The sequence below is a fragment of the Candoia aspera genome, chromosome 9 (genome assembly GCF_035149785.1).
Source record: "Candoia aspera isolate rCanAsp1 chromosome 9, rCanAsp1.hap2, whole genome shotgun sequence".
NCBI classification, from domain to species: domain Eukaryota; kingdom Metazoa; phylum Chordata; class Lepidosauria; order Squamata; family Boidae; genus Candoia; species Candoia aspera.
Genome location: NC_086161.1, coordinates 23,247,964 through 23,265,237, shown reverse-complemented (window position 1 = coordinate 23,265,237; position 17,274 = coordinate 23,247,964). Strand labels below are relative to the sequence as shown.

Sequence of the window (17,274 nt, the reverse complement as noted above, 5' to 3'; positions counted from 1 at the left end):
AAAAACCAAGATTATGGCAACCAGCTTGATTGATAACTGGCAAATAGAGGGAGAAAACATAGAGGCAGTGACAGACTTTGTATTTCTAGGCGCAAAGATTACTGCAGATGCTGACTGAAGCCAGGAAATCAGAAGATGTTTAATTCTTGGGAAGAGAGTAATGACAAATCTTGATAGTTAAGAGCAGAGACCTCACACTGACAACAAAGGCCCGCATAGTTAAAGCAATGGTGTCCCCCGTAGTAACATATGGCTGCGAGAGCTGGACCATAAGGAAGGCTGAGAGAAGGAAGATCGATGCTTTTGAACTGTGGTGTTGGAGGAAAATCCTGAGAGTGCCTTGGACTGCAAGAAGATCAAACCAGTCCATCCTCCAGGAAATAAAGCCAGACTGCTCACTTGAGGGAACGATATTAAAGGCAAAACTGAAATACTTTGGCCACATAATGAGAAGACAGGACACCCTGGAGAAGATGCTGATGCTAGGGAGAGTGGAGGGCAAAAGGAAGAGGGGCCGACCAAGGGCAAGGTGGATGGATGCTATTCTGGAGGTGACGGACTCGTCCCTGGGGGAGCTGGGGGTGGTGACGACTGACAGGAAGCTCTGGCGTGGGCTGGTCCATGAAGTCACGAAGAGTCGGAAGCGACTGAACGAATAAACAACAACAGCCTTACAATGAAGTAGAATTAGCTCATCTGGTCGTGTTTCTGGTCTGGTCTGCTTGGGAAGACTGACAGGGAGGCAACTTCAGCTCTCAGATGCCTCTGCTGATCCCCACCAGGACCTGCATTTTTTAAAATATGATTTTAAAAACTTAATAAATGCTGAAATGTTGCAAAGCCAAGCATGAACTACAGCAGCAGTTTTGCTTGTAGGAGTTCCTGCAAATCCGATTCCTGCTGGGAAGGTAGGGAACATCCTGGAGAGGTGGCAACCTTGATGGTAAAGGGAGCTTTGTGCCCAGCCCTATTCACCCTGGCAGCTCTTTTGTGAGGATGCCCAGCACATACTTTTGAGAGTCCAAATATGCCCCATCCCCAAAAGGTTACAAGCTCTTCAGATAAGGCATGAAAAGTCACAGTGATGCCTAGTTATCTAAAACATGCACAGCAACTGCAAGGCATTTCTCATCTAAGATAGGAGTAGATAACTTCCAAGATAAGAGTCATTCACCTGGCCTTCATGTAGGGTCAAGATGGGCTCAAAGGTACTCCTGAGAGGTGGAATGTTCATTCAAATCAAGAGCGTTTTCCGGAGCCAGAGGACTGTGCCAAGTACCAGAACATGCCACTGATGCACTGGTAACATGGTACTGGGGAAAACATCCTCCTTAGGAGTTACACCGCAACTCATTCTGCAGGAGGCTGCCCAGTGGCTGGATGACATCCCTGGAGGGGATGGGGCTGACCATTTCAGCCCCTTTTTTCTTTGTTTTGCAATTTTGAGGACACCTTAAGAGTGGGAATGGTGTGTCTCCTAGAAGTCTCTCGTTCCCATCTTTAGTCTTTTTTTAAAAAAGAAAAATTGTGTGGCTGAAAGTTTTGGCAACAAATGTTAAAGGTGGGGCCTCAGGGTGATGGATAGTGGGGGAGGTGGTAATCTACACATAACCACTCCCTGAATTATTTCAGCCTGGTTTCCAGCACAGATTCAGTCCTGAAATTGATTATTGTGGTAGATAGGGAATAGAATGGTCAATGTTCCTGGATTTCTTCAAAGGTCCAAATTCCATCAGAACTGTCTGCCTGGGTGTGGGGGTTGGAGAGATGTTCTCCTCCAAGACAATGGTGCCATGGAAGGGTGACCTCTGGTTCCACAGCACGCTCTTTGTGCTTGTGCTGTGTCTCTCTTGCAGCTGGACATTCAGAGCCTTCTGGACCAAGGGCTGATGTGCTGCTGAGGTTTGGAATCAAATCCCACCAGCGTTCGGAGTCAGGAGAGGCAGCAAAAGAAATGGGCAAGTGCCCTGATGGACTGCAAAGAGAAGCAGCGCAGCCCAGTGGGAGGGAAGACACTGTTGGCGGGAGGGCCCTGACTGGTATTCATCGAAGAACAGGCTCGCTGCTGGGGGATTTGGCCAGACAGACTGATGTCTCTTCTTTGATCCTCTTGAGCAGAGCTGTCTTGGCTCCACTCATCGAAGGGTGAGAATCCCAGTAACCCACCAGAGTAGAGCACGATGGGAAGTTACCAGCAGCCCTTCTTAGACTTCAAAAGCTTCTGAAGCTTCACCTGGTAGAAAATACCTCCTTGCTAAATTTTTATCTCGCTCAGGCTGGTGGGAGGAAAGAGAAGAAGAGGACGACCAGCAGCAAGGTGGAAGGGCTTAGTTTCAGCGGCGATGGGGCCATGTGTGGGAGACCTGACGGACCAGCTTGGGGACAGATCGTCACGGAGAAAATCTATCCATGCGGTCACTAGGAGTCCATAACAACTTGATGGCATGTAATCAGTCGATCAATCATACTGTTTTGAACCCTGTACCTATTTCAGGAAGCTATTAGTTTGGAAATGGGATGAGAAACAAAATGCAGGTTGGTTTGTTTGTTTATTTATTTTCTATCCCGTCTTTATTATTTTTATAAATAACTCAAGGTAGCGAACTCCTTCCTCCTCCTGTTTTCCCCACAACAACAACCCTGTGAGCAGAGCTGGGCTGAGAGCGACTGGCCCAAGGTCACCCAGCCGGCTTTCATGCCTCAGGCGGGACTAGAACTCTCAGTCTCCTGGTTTCCAGCCCACTAGACCAAACTGGCTAATTTTATTTCTTACTTTTAACATCCTAATTGCTTGAGGCTAAAATACCATCAAAGAGTCCTTCTCAGTATCATTTTAGAGACACTTCCCTGCTTAAAAATTTGACAACCAAGGAAGGAATCTTTTCAGCAATGTCATACTATCTTTTTCATGAAGCTTTGGGTTGGTTAGTTTCTGAATTCCCTGAACTTTTGAACCCTAACCCTCCACAATCTTTGAATTTTACTGACTGATGTTGCTACTCACAATATTTGCTGTTTTCTTATTTTAAGTGAAATAGATTTGAATCTCTTCTGGATGAATTCCTTGGTTCCATTTATTTGGCTGCCCGCCTTCCAGTAAGAAGTAAATCCAGTCCTTTGAAAAGGACTTGACTTCTTTTTTTAAAGGTAAGTTGCATATCTCAATCACTACAAAATTGGCATATATTATATTCAATTCAATCTGCCAGCATCTTATCAACAGCATTACAGGCACTTTCTCTGCATTTGGTAAAACTACCAGTGAAAAATCTTCACTTGCATATGACAACCAGCTCTGTCAACAAAATAAAAATAAATCCCCACAAGACCATTTGCTTGATCATTAGCACCCTGTGGGCACCCTTACGCCTCACTCGTGTGAAAGCTATATAACAAAGTATTCTTTTCTGCTAAACATTTTTGCTGTTTTTGAAATTGCATTCAGCAATTGTTTTGCAGCATATGCTTATTTGTTTATTTACTCTGATTCGGCACCACCCAACTCCAGGTTGACTCTTCCTTGGATTTTTAAGTAACCCCCCTTGCAATGACTGGAAATTATGGAATTGATTTTGACCATCATGGTGGGAATTCTGGATCAAAGGCAACCCTAAGGCTTGGAGTGCACACCCCTGCCCTAGAAATGCCTCTCAGGCAAAAAAAAAAAAAACTTTCTCCAGTGAGCTTTTTAATTTCCAACTACTAAAAAGTTATTAATATTTTCACCCACTGATTCACCAAATGTCACTTAAAAAAAACCCTTTTTAACCTGCATCCTGTTTTGAGTCCCTTTGCTAGAAAGTATGCCTAGACTTGCCATATAGATTTTAAGCCTTCCTAAGGTTTTAGAGCATGTTAAAGAGACCTTTACTAACATCCTCAGGAAAGCAGAGGCCAGGAGTCAGCCCCAAGGTTTCAGCCCCGCATCCAAGAGGAAATATAGCCATTAACCACAAAAAAAAAGTTACCAGCAAGACAACTTCAGCCTTTCAAGTCTCTATGCAGGGGGAAAACTCACATTCCAATGCATTAAAAGACGCAATTGCCCTATCAGCTCCCCCTGGAAAGGAAAAAAATACCACTCTGCTTGTTGTTGTTTATTCGTTTAGTCGCTTCCGACTCTTCGTGACTTCATGGACCAGCCCACGCCAGAGCTTCCTGTCGGTCGTCAACACCCCCAGCTCCCCCAGGGACGAGACCACTCTGCTACCTTTCTCCAAAACAGATAAAAGGAATCAGCACACGGGTTTGTGTTTGTGTGTGTGTGCGCGCACACGCACAGGAGCAAAACATCCTGACTGCAGAGATCAAGTCAGCAGCCACAACAGGGGCCGATGCAGACGAGAGGGCTGATGCTTCAAGGCACAGCAGTGGAAACAGCTCAAAAGGCTTAAAACTTTCCCCCACCCGAAGAAAAACACCCCTCCCCTGGAGGTGGAGCAGCCCTACTATCTAAACCAGCCTTCCTCCGGTGGCAGCAAGTCAGGGAACCTGCTAACCGGAAGATGCATGCCGGGCTCCTTGGAAACTCTGCCAGGTTTCTGATAGCTCCAGGCATACCTTTCTTCAGCACATCCCCAACTGCGCGGTGGCCACAATTATGGCACCCACGACAGTCGGACCGTGGGAGAGCCAGGGCTTCCTCCAGGGCGTTCAGCGCAAAGGAGAGTTTTATCATGTCTCTCCTCGTCTTTCGCTGGGGGTAAGTGGTGGGTAAGTAAACAGTGCTGGGGCAGCAGCTGCTGTGGGTAGGATGAAAAGGAGAGATGGAGTAACAGCACAAAGCCACAAGCTGTGTACAAAGTTCTAATTGAGCTCCTTGCAAACCCACATCCTTCAAATCCGGCACAAGAGAGAGAGAAAGTGGAAGTGAATCTGTGGCAAGTTACCTTATTTTACAAAGAGCTTATTTACATATTCGCTGTGGAGATGACAACCTCTTCAAGCTTATGCGTTTCAAGGATAAATGGCAAGCAGGGGCAGTGCAGGATCCAAGACACCCCACCGGGTCTCAGCCAATATTCTCATTCCTCCACCTATGAACAAGGCCTTCTGCGGGCAACGCTGAATGTTATTTGCCATTCTTGGGTTGATGCAAGATAAAGGCAAGATTTCTTTCAGTGGAACGGTTTGTATTTCTTTTCAATTTTCTCTTACATTATTTTGCAACATTTTCCACTTAATATCTGTATTTTGCGACTGATGGGTGTTTGCCTTTTTTGTTTCTTCTTTCTTTTCAAAATAAATACAAAAAAAAAATTCTTTTGGACATTCTGAGTAAGGCTGTTGTGACTCTCAAGTGTCCTGTTTCAGATCCAGCCAAATGCTTCACCGAGCAGGAATCCAGATGTTACAAGTGCTGGAGACACCTGTTAAAACTGGTTCCACCAACTTGCTTCTGGCTGAGGCCTCGCTGATTAGGCACTATGGGAATTGTGATGCAGCACACTGGGGGGCATCAGTGTAGGGCGAGGGAGTGGAATTCTGGTCTTGCCTGATTAATTTGGGGCAGACAAGAGGCTCCACCTTATCCCCAGTGGTTGGAAAGCCCTGAAGAGTTTAGTATTTCACTGGGCTAGGGCCCGGCCTTCTACCAGGACATTTCAGGGATCAAGCCTGTGGTAGATATCGCCCTTACGCAGTTCTTTCCCATCATAACTTGGCGGGCGAAGAACGACCACGCTTGCCCACACGGCCTATTTCACAGGGCACTTCAGTCATTTCAGCCAGGACAAGAGCATAAACCGTTGTATTCGCAGCAAGATGGCTGTTCTTGGGTTGCCTGGGTGCAAGGCTGCTGGCCCTCACATTCCCTCATATCCTCTGGCCCCCCCAGGAGCTTGAGGAAGAGAACAGCCAGGGCGTGGGGGGGACAGCTGGAGGCTGCCACTGGGTTCTGTCAATTTAAGGTGGTTTATGGCATAAGTGAACATTGCTCATTAAAAAACAAACATGCAAGTTGTCTTAACCACTTCTTCCAAACTAAGAACCCGGTGGGTTATCTTCCGTGGTCCACTGTTTGATCCGCTTGCCATTCTGGGACATCCAAGTTGCTCCTCTGACAGAATTCAGATTTCACAGCCAAAGGCAGATGGAAATCCCACCGCTGCCAGCAGACCTCTGGAGGTCCTCCTCTGACCTTGGTGAAGTGTGATGGTGGGGGGGTCAAGAGGGTGAAGCAGTACCTGAAGGGATACAATCCCAGGAGTGTTTCACAGCAACCTGGCGTAAAAAGGAAGCAGGCATGCATGGCGAGCACTGGGGCTCATGGGTGTGGCTGCGAACTCTCCCCAAAGAGACAAGAAGATTATTCGATCAATGTGAGTTTCCAGCCCAAGACATTTACTAAAGCAGGGTTCCTCAACCTTGGCAACTCTAAGCTGTGCGGACTTCAACTCCCAGAGAGAAGGCAGGCAGGCGGGCAGGCGGGCAAACATTTGATAAAGCAGTAACCCCAAGCCTTAGCACTCCAAATGGTCTGGCCTGCTTTGGACAATACTCACTTGCTCTTTGTCCCTGGCCACTAAGAAGTACTTTATTGAATACCCATTGACCATATCAGAATATAAAATACAGAACAATAATAAGACCATGTGTAACGAAAGTAGAGTAAAGGCAGAACTAAATGAAATTACTTCTGTGTCACCCCTACGATTTACCCCAATCAGATCCACTTATGCAGTTGTCAACTGCGAGGTTAAAATAAAAAAAGGTTGGAAATGGGTATTGATATAATCGCTGTACCTTCTCCCAAAGGAAAAAGAATCCTTTGGGGGTTCTTCCATAGTTCCCTCCTTTATCGTGAGTGGCAGATCCCAGCCCAAATTCTCTCTTGCAAACGTGCATCAATAAAGCCACGTTATTCAAGCCCTTCAGTGTGATGGATTAAACTTCCATCATTCTCACCCAGCAGGACTAGCAGAGAATATGGCAGCAAAGTCATGCATCAAACTGTGACTCTCTGCTGCTATCTAGTGCTCATCCAGAGCATTGAAGCCCATAAACACTAGCCCTGGAAAAAGTTACAATAAATGCTGCTTCTTCTTTTAAAAAAGAAACCAAATGGCGCTGAGTTTAGAAACTCAATGTGCAGTGCATAGACCTTGCACAGTATGCTGTGAAGCATGCCTCCCTGGACAGTGCCTTCCAGATTTATTTGGCTACAATCCCCAAATATAAATCCCTATGGTCAAATGGCCAGGCCATCAGGTTAGGGAAAGCAGCTGGGAAGATGGAGCCAAACACTCAATTTGCACTTATACCAAGAAACCTGATCCTGTTTGGAACCAGGCAGCAAGTAAACTATTTGCATGCTTTTGTAATCAAAGAACACTTCAGCAGTTTGTAAGCCTGCATAATGAAGTAATTAATATGACGAATTCAACTACAGAATCTCACATTGCTGCATAGCAAGACGCAGAGAATCAGCCCAAAGAGACTTCAGAACAGTTAAAACTTTCCCAGCTGGCTCAGAATAATAGCCCAGAGTCTGGAATCTTTACTGTTTTATTTAACTTGCAAGGTTTGAACAGCTCCTAATGCTGGCCTATTCTGCTTTAAAGGAGATTAAATTACCGATCAGAGGGTAGTTAATAGGATGAAGTTCCTTTCAGGCCTCCAAATGTTGCTGGGCCACGCCTCAAAACCTGTTGGGTGCCGCATCACATCCCTGGGTGATTGGTGGCAACTGAATGTGTAGTTTGGAGCAATTTCCATTTTTACCTAACACCCTAATGATTTTTTATGATGGCTTTGCACATTCTCCACGCACACCCACATTGAGAAACACGTTGGAATGCCAGATAGCAACTGGATTATTACTCACAAACATTTTACAAACTGCCACTTGGCTGAACAGACTTTCTCGCAGGGAGACTTCCTGAGTGGATCGTGCCCTGCGGCTTACCCACATGTGAAAATTCCAACCACCAGGTCGTCTTAACAACTGAATGAGAACCCTAGGAACTTAGTATTTTCACAGTCCACATGCAACAGCTACCTCTCCAGGTATGGCCTGTTCAGTTTATAACTTGTATTCCTGATTAAAAGAAAGCCAAGCTGTATATAAAGTAACCTTTTTTTTAAAAAAAGGACAACAGAAGTCAAAACAGCTTTGTTCACCTAGTATTTTCCAGACACATTATGCTGACAACTCTTAGAATCCCTGCAAATTCTGGGAATTACAGTCCAGAACATCTGAAAACATTTGGAGAAAGCTGGATTGCTTAATTAACAGGTTGATATTAGTAAGTTTTAAGCAATTTCCATACTGAAGATGGAAAACAACAGGTTACGGATTGGCCCCGGATCAGGTTTTAAGCAGAGTTTGTTCACCAGGGTTAACAAAGCACAGATGTTGTCCTCACAATACTATGCCCGATACCGCACCCCAAATTTCAGCTTCACACAACACGCTGAGCCAATGGCCTACTTTCCTGTAACATACAGTGTTCCACACCACCCAAGCCCATTTCAGCCTCGTCTAGCATGTCGTGTGAAGACATCCATGGCATCCGCAAGAAACGGGGCATAAAATGGGAAGTCTCCATGTAGGCTGTCTTGAGCTTTTGAAGGAAAGGCAGGATAGAAATCTAGCAAATAAATACATGGCTGACTTTGTCTTCTTGTTCTAAAGCACCACTTAAGTTGTTCAGGGTCCTTTTATAGGGCCCTGTTCTAGTGGGATTATGACAGTCCTCCACCCCCACCAAGTCTGGGTGTGCTCACACAATAGTCTTAACATGGTTACTGGAACAACCTATTTTCTGGGGCTGCACAATAACATAACCGAGCAAACGACTGACACAGCTTGCCGAATGACAAAAATACCAACCAAGCTTTAGTACAAACCAATCTTCGCATATTGTGCTAAGTCAGCTGAGCTGACTGGCCTGGAGGTCTGCGTGTTATGCGAACACAGCCCGTGATTCACGGATTTGGCTTCCACCAAGGGCAATTCACCGAGCCCAGAGCCATGCCGAGGAAGCTGCCTTTCGCATGACTCCTTGCTCCGGGCTGACCTCCTTCCTCCAGCAAGGCGTGCCCTGAAGAGTGACTCACGGAAGGGTGAAGGGCAGCTCCTGAGCAAGACGGGCACACGAAGTCCCGCACTCCTTCTCAGGCAGCGGAAGAACAAACACAACCCCAACAAGCAGCTGAAAACCGAGATCTCCCTCTTACTACAGCTGATGGCCAACCACATCTGAATCACAGGGAAAAGCACAGGGGAAGCGTCAGAGCGAGCGAGCGGGCGGGCGAGCCGGGGCACGGCAACATGACTCAGCTGAGAGATGCGTGCAGTCATGAGGCAGCCAAGGTGCTCCGGAAAAGTTTTGCTGTTCCTGATGCTGAGACTCTTCCTCCCAAGGCCCAAATCATCTTCCTTAGAAAGCAAAAGGAGCGGGGTGGGGGGTGGGGGGGAGACCAAGTCTCCCTCTGAAGGGGCACCCCACCACCCACCCAGAGTCAGGGCCAGCCTCCTCAGAGGAGGGCTGGAACTGATTCTAATTCTATTTTAAGAAGAAGGACCAGCTACTTTGCTGCTTTAATACCAAGCCACACATCAGTACCGCCGGTCTGCATTTGTGGGAAGGGGACTGTCTGCACCACAGAAGGGATTAGAAAGGGGGGGGGGCAGGGCATCCCCAAAACAGGCTCTCCATATGGTTCACAAGGGGCCAATTTAAAAGGAGGGCCATTAGCCAGAAAGCTTGGCACCAGGGGTAGGTCGGGGACTACCTTCTCCAACGGGATTCTGTCCATTCAATCCCATCGTCAAGAAGTCCCAGTTGAGAATCCCACCCCCTCCAAAGATCCACAGGGCCCTAAGAAAATAGGCTATTCCAGTAAGTCCCCCCCCCTTCCACAATTCTCTGCCTCCAGAAATATGTCCACCTCTGACTGTCCTTTGAGTCCAAAGGCCCTGAAGCCTTGTCCAGTGGGCCTTCGGATCATGGTAGATTGTTGGGTAACCAATCTTAGTTCTGTAAAAGATTATACTGCATTTTTTGTGTCATTTCTTTTTCTGGTTTTGCTTCTTGGGCACTGGCCAGAATCCTAGCGATTGGGACAATATACAAAAACTGTTAAGCAAACAAATGTTTTAACCTGGGAGTGATGGAGAGCTGCATTTTAAGTGACATTTCAGGTGCTAGGCATCAAAAGCTGGTTAAAATAAAGCCAAATTAACTGCATGAAATATTATGAATTTGATCATGTTTAAGGTAACAAAATAGGGAAATAATCTTTTATTAAGAAAAAGTCTATAAATAGATTCCCATACAGTAGATAGTTATGTGGAGAAGCACTGTATCATTCATTATAAAACCAAGTGTCTTCTTAATGTGCATTAAGGTCAGCACCAATGTTTCCTATTTAGATTAAAAACAATTGAGCAAGACTTTTTGATCAAGACTTATTCAGGATAAATAAATGGGAGGTTCAATTATGCTCGATCACTGATTCTTTATATCACCAGCAAGCTTTGAAGACACCCTGACCCTAAGCCACACAAAGACAAGGAAAACAGCTTTGCACACTTCCCTGATCGCCAACATGCATTCACACCTGGGCAACTGGTTGTTATGCCTGAAAGCCCTTGTCAGGCTACAGGGCTGCTTATCTCAACCCTCCAAAGAAACTTTTGTTCTGGTTGAGTTGCATGGTCTAGAACTTTTCTCTTTCAAAAGAAGGTCCTTCAACTCATCAAGCCACCTTATTCCCAATTAGTCCATTGATCAAGTCCTGGCTGTTTTCATTGTCAAGAGGCCACCAAGGTCCTTGGAAGATACTGTAACTGAAGCTTCTTATGCTGAAGGAGTTAGGCTAGCCTTCCCCACCCTGGTGTCCTTCAGACCAAGCGGGCTAGGAAATTCTGGGAGCAGCAGCTCCAACATCTCTGGAGGACATGGAAGACTGAGCTAACACGGGGCCAACTGGATGCAAAACGTGCCTTTGATCCCCACAGCCCAACCTCCTTGATGAAAAGTGGGAGGGAAGAATTGCTTAAAACAGAATTCATCAGATCATACAGAAGTGGACAACTTGATTTCTTATCACTGGGATGATGGCCGAAGATGCAAGTAGCCTCTTATGGAAAGCACTATATTGGAAGGATGCAAGGCCAAAAGATGATTTTGCAACATTTAAAAGCTGTAATAGTTGTGTTGGCTGTGAGAAGAAAAGCAAGATCCAAGGACCCCGTATCTTCATTAGGTCACCTGCAGTTGTTCAAAGTTGCTGCAGACTTTCAAGCCTCAGTAAGTCTTCAACAGGCAAGTTGATGAAAGAGAGAGAGAGAGAGGGAGGAACAGGAAGCCATGTATCTAACAACTTCCATGGTTAAATGGAGTGGCAGAGGGCTTTCAGAGAAGCAAGTAAGACCTTAGCAGTGCAGGTGAGTTTTAGGTTGCAAGTGCACTCTCCTAAAGCTCCCTGCCCAAAAGACGCTAGCAAGCATTACACATTTTCCATTTTTGGCAGTATAAATTCCAGTTGTTAGTCAAACCATTCTCAAATTTAATTGGATGCAGAAGTCATTAAAGGGGATGAGTTGATCACTTGGGTGCAGATGCCACAGCCTGGTCCCCCTCCAAATGCAGCACTTCAAGCTCTGCCTCCCACAGCCATGCAGATCAGTGACTTTCTCAATACCAGTGATGGGACCACCTTGTTACCCTGAGACACTGCATGCATATTCCCCCTCTTGGCCTCTTTGGGGCCTTTCTGGGAGGAGACTGTTGGACCAGAGCAGCCTTTCTCAACCTTTTTACCCTTAATAATTTTCAGGTCTCAAGGAAGCTCTGGATAAAAATCACAAAAAATACAAAAACTTTGCAATACAATTCACTTCTACCTACCCAACAACAGCAGCAAAGTGGCAGGCTGGCAGCTGAGTCATGGTGCATAAAATTCCCAGCACTGCAAGTGCTTGCACTGCATGGTGCCTGAAGTTCCAAAACTGATTTTGTCCCCCCATTATCTCTCAAGGAACCCCTACCGACCTCTTGTGGAACCTGGGATTCTATGGAGGATCTGTGGCCTGAGTCAGTAGCACTCTTGGGATGCTGGTGCGTCTGAAATAAGCCTCCCACAGACAGAAAACTAGTGGAGCTTAAGGTAGGACCTGTGACATCATATTTTTTCCTACAGAATGACACAGAACAAGCAGACTGAAAGAACACTTTTGGGGAGGGATTATGTGTCATCAAGTCAATGTTGACTCTTAGTGACTGGATTTTCTCCATGATGGTTTGTCTGTAACCAGGTCCTTCAGGTCTTCCAATGGTGCCCCCATCACCATTGTAACTGAGTCCATTCACCTTGCTGCTGGCCGTCCTCTTCTTCTCTTTCCTTCCATCTTTCCATGCATTATGGATTTTTCAGGGAACCTGGCTCTTTCCAGTGATTCCTTGATTATGTTCTATCTAGCCAGTTTCAACTCATAAAGACCACACAGATGGTACTTTTCCAGAATGATCTGCCCTCAACCTGGTCTTTCAGGTCTTCCAACAGTGCCCCCATCTCCCCTGTAGCTGAGTCCCTCTACCTTGCTGCTGGTCCTTTTCTTCTCTTTCCTTCCACCTTTCCCAGCATTAGAGCCTTCTCCAGAGAGCTGGGTCTTTATATAATGTATAGCAGGATAATCTGAATCTGGTCATTGGTGCCTCGAGTGAGAACTCTGGGTTGACTGGTTCAATGATCCTTTGGCTTGTTTTCTTGGCTGTCCATGGTACAACCACAGGATAAACTGGCTACATCAGCCATTACCTCACAGAACTAAGCTGGGCCCTTCTCCACAGCTCCAAGCTGATCTTGGCTGATCTTAGCTTCACAAAGCTAAGTACGGTGGGGTCTGGTTAGTATTTGGATGGGCCACAAACTGGAAATTCCAGAGCTGTAGACTAGACTGGGGAGTCAACATCATGGAAGAAGGCAATGGCAATCCATTTCCATTCCACTGCCAAGAAAACTCCACAGATGTCCAAGCCCGCAACTAGGGTCTGTGTCACCCGGGGCAAACATGGATTCCACGCCCATTTTGGTGCCCCCCAGCACTCATTTTGGCACCCCACTAGGGCGGCGCCCGGGGCACATGCTGCGGTTGCTCCCCTCTAGTTGCGGCCCTGGTGATGTCAGCAGGAGTTAAGTTTGGCTCAAGGGAGACTTTACCTTAATATTTATTTATTGACATGTACATACCAGTTCAATCTGAGGAAATGCTAAGCAGGGTACACAAAGAACAAGAGTAATTTTTAATGCAAAAATCAAATCATACTACAAAGCCTTCACACAATTCATCTGTCAGTGCCAAGCAACATGATCACCCCCCAAACGCCTTCTGAAAAGTCTGGTCCAGCTTCTGGAGGCCGTGAGAGTGGGGTCCATCCTCCCTCTGGGGAGCAGACCAAACCAGGTGAGACAAGCAAAATGCCCACTTTTGCCTCTGCTCCTGGGGAGCCTCTTGGCAGGGACTTTCAGCAGGCATTATCTGTCCACCTGGACCGGAGTAGGGGGCAGGATCTATCTGGGAAAGTCAGTCATAGAACCCCACCTCCTCAGAGTCCTAGAACTTTTCACCAGCACCCCCAATTGCACCCAGAAACATGCCCTTAGACGGTGGGGCCCCCATAGCAATGGTGTGAAGGGCAGTAATGAGACCATCCCATAAGCAAACGGGCTGTTGCATGGTGCACCAATGGATGTTTCTTCAAGGGCAGCCCCACGTAAAGCAAATTATAGCCATCCACACCAAAGATGGTCGGGGCATAAGTGACCACCTTCAGCATCTCCTGTTCTAGGCAAGGCCACAACTGGTGCACCAGCCAAAGGTGGGTAAAGGCCCTCCTAGACGTGGCTTCTATCTACTTTGAGTCCAGGAGGACCCCCAAGTTGCAAACCTGCTGTCCATGCGAGAGGGGACACAAGTTGGTACTACCCCCTAAGCCATGTGCAGTCTTAAAACTTAATTTTGCTGCAACTAGAGAGAAAGAACAAAGGGTAATGGCGTACTCACGGCAACCACTTTGAACTTAAGTACCTGCTTGCTTGCTTTGATACGGCTTTACAGTCCTGTTTAACCAATACATAATTCAGGCATTAAAAAAAAAACAGGTTTTCAGCCAAGTGTTAGTTGTGAGTATGTATGCTACATAGCTGTGACGCTGCTTAGAAATATCTTGACTCTCCCTTCAGAAGCTCTTCCACAGGATTCTGTGCCACATTAGAGCAACCGGCCTTCAGACCAACCAAAACTAGGTTTCTTAAGGAAGGGTTTCTCCTTCTGGTAGCTACTATCTCAGGGCTAAATTATTCATAACCTCAACGTAGTACACAAAGTGCTACGTGAACCTTACCTCGCTGAGCTGGCAGGCCACCATCCTTCCCTTAGAAAAGGTTCACAGCGAAGTGGGGATTGAGACCCAAGCTCATGGGCCTGGTCAGACCTTTCAACATGGCACCAAACGCTCTCAAACGGGTCCTCAGAGAAGTTGGACAACATCGCCTAGGATTCCCAGCCAGCTAAAGTTAAGCCCACAACCTCCAAATTAAAATCTGGGCAACCGCACATTAACTCCTGTTTAAACAACCATCACCAACACTTGATCAACCCATAACACAGTCCCTGTTCAGAGAGAGACTCAAAACCCCTTTCGGAGGTCCTTAAGCATTTTTCGTACTCTCCCACCCCACCCATCTCACTTGGCACACTATAAGCCATGACTCCCTGTTTCATGACAGCTTTGCCTTAGCAGACTGGCCAACCAAGACTAATTAACGCAATGCCAGAAGTTCAGTGCAGAAGGGGTTGAAGAAATGTTCCTGGAAACCCACCCCGCTGACCACTCAGCCTCCCCTGAAAGGCAACTCGGCCCAGGACACAGGCAGTCCTTCTCCCAGGGAGGAACCCGGGTCTTCAGCCCAAGCTTATCTCAGGCTCCCACTCTGTTCCTCCCTGATCTGCACTTTAGCCCCTCTAGTGCCAGCAAGAGACAACCGTTTTTCTCAGGGAGGGAGATCCACCCTGTTTTTTCCAACCAAAATAAGCCCCAGTCTGGCGAGACCAACCACATCGCCAGCATTCCCGGCTCACTCTGTTGTCGTGCAAGCAGGCCGGTTCCAGGAACAAGGCCCACTGGATACCACCAGGGGTAGTGGGGGGGAGGGGAGAGATGAAGGGACCACAGTCTCTCCACAAAGGAATCTACTGGCAAGCAGCTTGTGAGGATGAGGATCGTTCAGCAATTACTTAACCACAAAGAAGGCTTTAACTTCCCTGCAGTGCCCTTACGAAGTGGGGAGAGGAAGACAGGACCTCTCCACAGCAAAGCTCACTGAGATCACTGTAGGCGAAGACTCCTCTGAATTGGCAGAGGCAGGGGCCCCGGACTCAGCATTTTGTCCTGGCTTTATAATTGTCGGAGCAGGTGGGAGAGATACAAGGAGGCCTGGCTGCCTGCCCACTCGCTCTGTACTCTGTGTCATGTCTGCGGCAATCTAGCATGACCAGCAGCATTTCAGTAACCTGGGGTCAGCATCAATCCCAGCCAATTTGACATCCAGGAGCCTCTTCTCCGAAACCAGGTGTGAAAGACGCCCCGCTTGGTACAACGAACACTGGAGCGAATGGCCTGGGCAGAAGGATAGGGAAGACCCCGTCCCCAAAGCCCAGACCGTCTCTATTTGATTCTGCTAACCAAAAGCCCCTCTCTCCGGGTACTTGAGCATTTGCCATGCATTGCATAACACTCAACTCTTTCCTCCCCCGCTTCCAAACGAGGCTGCTCCACCACAACCCCGAGAAACACAGAAATCTCGAAGGTCAGGTCTATATTCTTCCAGGCAGAATTTGCCCCTTGCACCAGTGAGGGGGGGAAAGGAAGAAAACAAGATCTCGCCAGTTTTCACACACAAAGTCTGAAAAGTCCAGTTCAACTACACCCCTTTAGCTCAAACCCAAGCGGGGGGGGGGGTCGGCTTTCCGCACAGTGCCTGTGAGGAGTGCAATCTTTAGCCATCCGAATGTAACCCCAGTGTTTGGAGCCCGGAGCCCATGGTGACAAGCAGGGCCCCCACACTGGTGATGCAGCAGGCACTATAAATACAGAGAGGAAATGCCACCTGTGCATCTAATTACCCCTGCATTTACAGCGGGGGCACCAGAAGGAAAGATAGATAACGTCCTTCTTTCTCATCGATGTGTGCATCAGTGAAGCCAAGCACATTACGTAACACCCTTAAACGGGGGAAGGGGGTTGCCACCTTGTACCCGGCCATTGGCTGCCTGTTCCCAGAAAGTCTATTTTAGGAATGCCTATTGATTAAAAACTCAAGCCAGGCTTGTCCCCTGCCCCTCTCATCGGCCTTAGCCTTCAGCGCACCGTTCCCGTATTTTCAACGGGGAAGGCGACTTCCGCTCTCAGGAGCAGCCAGGGGGGAGAGCGCCGGCCGGCCGACCGGCCGAGTGCGGCGCAGGCCTCGCCTTACCTTCCGCCACGACCTCCTCCACCGTCACCTGATGCCTCCCCACGGTGAAGACTCGGCCGACGTAGCCGCTGCCCGGCCCGGCGCTGCCGCCGCCGCCGCCAATGGGCCCCGAGCCGGCTCCAGACCCCCCCTGCTCCCGCCGCGAGTCGAAGAATTTCTTCATGGTCCCCGAAGGGCGGGCGCCGCTTGGCGGCTTCTTCCCCAGCCGCGTCGGCCCGGCCCGGCCCTTCCCTCCGCCGCGGGTGCGAAGGTGGAGGCGCTTCTCTGCCGAATGCGACGGACGGCGCTCGGCGCCGCGGCTGAAGACGAGGTTAATCCCCGGGGAGCGAGATCTTCCTCCTCCTCCTCCTCCTCCTCCTCAAAGGGAGGCGCTGCTCACCCCGCCGGTCCCGAGAGGCAGAGCCTGGGCGCGATCCACATTCAGACCTGCGGGAAGAAGGGAGAAGGGGTCAGGTTACGGGTCCACCGGCCCTGGAGCTCCCACAGTCCCTGCGGGCAGGGGTCCTCGCCAGGCCCGGGGCGGAGAAAGGCCGCCCGCTCGCGGGGGCCAAACGGCCCAGAAGGGCCCCAAACCCGGGGGGAAAGGGGGCGCGGGCAGCGGCGGCAGCGCCCGGGGAGCCCGGGCTGCCTTCGTGGCCCCCGAGGAGGCAGAGGGCGCGGGCAGACCCCCCGGCCCCGCGCCGCCCCCCCCCCGCGCCGCGGGCGAGCTACCTGGCCGGGCCACACTGTTACCACCGCGGCTTCCGCTGCAGGCGCCGCGCCGGCCCTGCAGCATCGCTACAAAGTAGC

At 48.6% G+C, this 17,274-nt stretch overlaps 1 protein-coding gene across 6 annotated transcripts in view; it reads right to left on the bottom strand.

Annotated features, from left to right (window-relative positions):
• Positions 1–16,686, bottom strand: part of AAK1 (AP2 associated kinase 1) — a 108,006-nt gene extending 91,320 nt beyond the window's left edge. For 3 of the 6 annotated variants that reach the window (XM_063311560.1, XM_063311562.1, XM_063311563.1), the window contains exon 1: positions 16,486–16,675. In XM_063311560.1, the coding sequence (XP_063167630.1) occupies positions 16,486–16,648 (163 nt within the window). In that variant the 5' untranslated portion in view covers positions 16,649–16,675. Of the gene's footprint in view, positions 1–16,485 lie in introns of all 6 variants that reach the window. The other 3 variants (XM_063311559.1, XM_063311561.1, XM_063311557.1) reach the window with 2 other exon arrangements.
• Between the last annotated feature and the right edge of the window lie 588 nt (positions 16,687–17,274).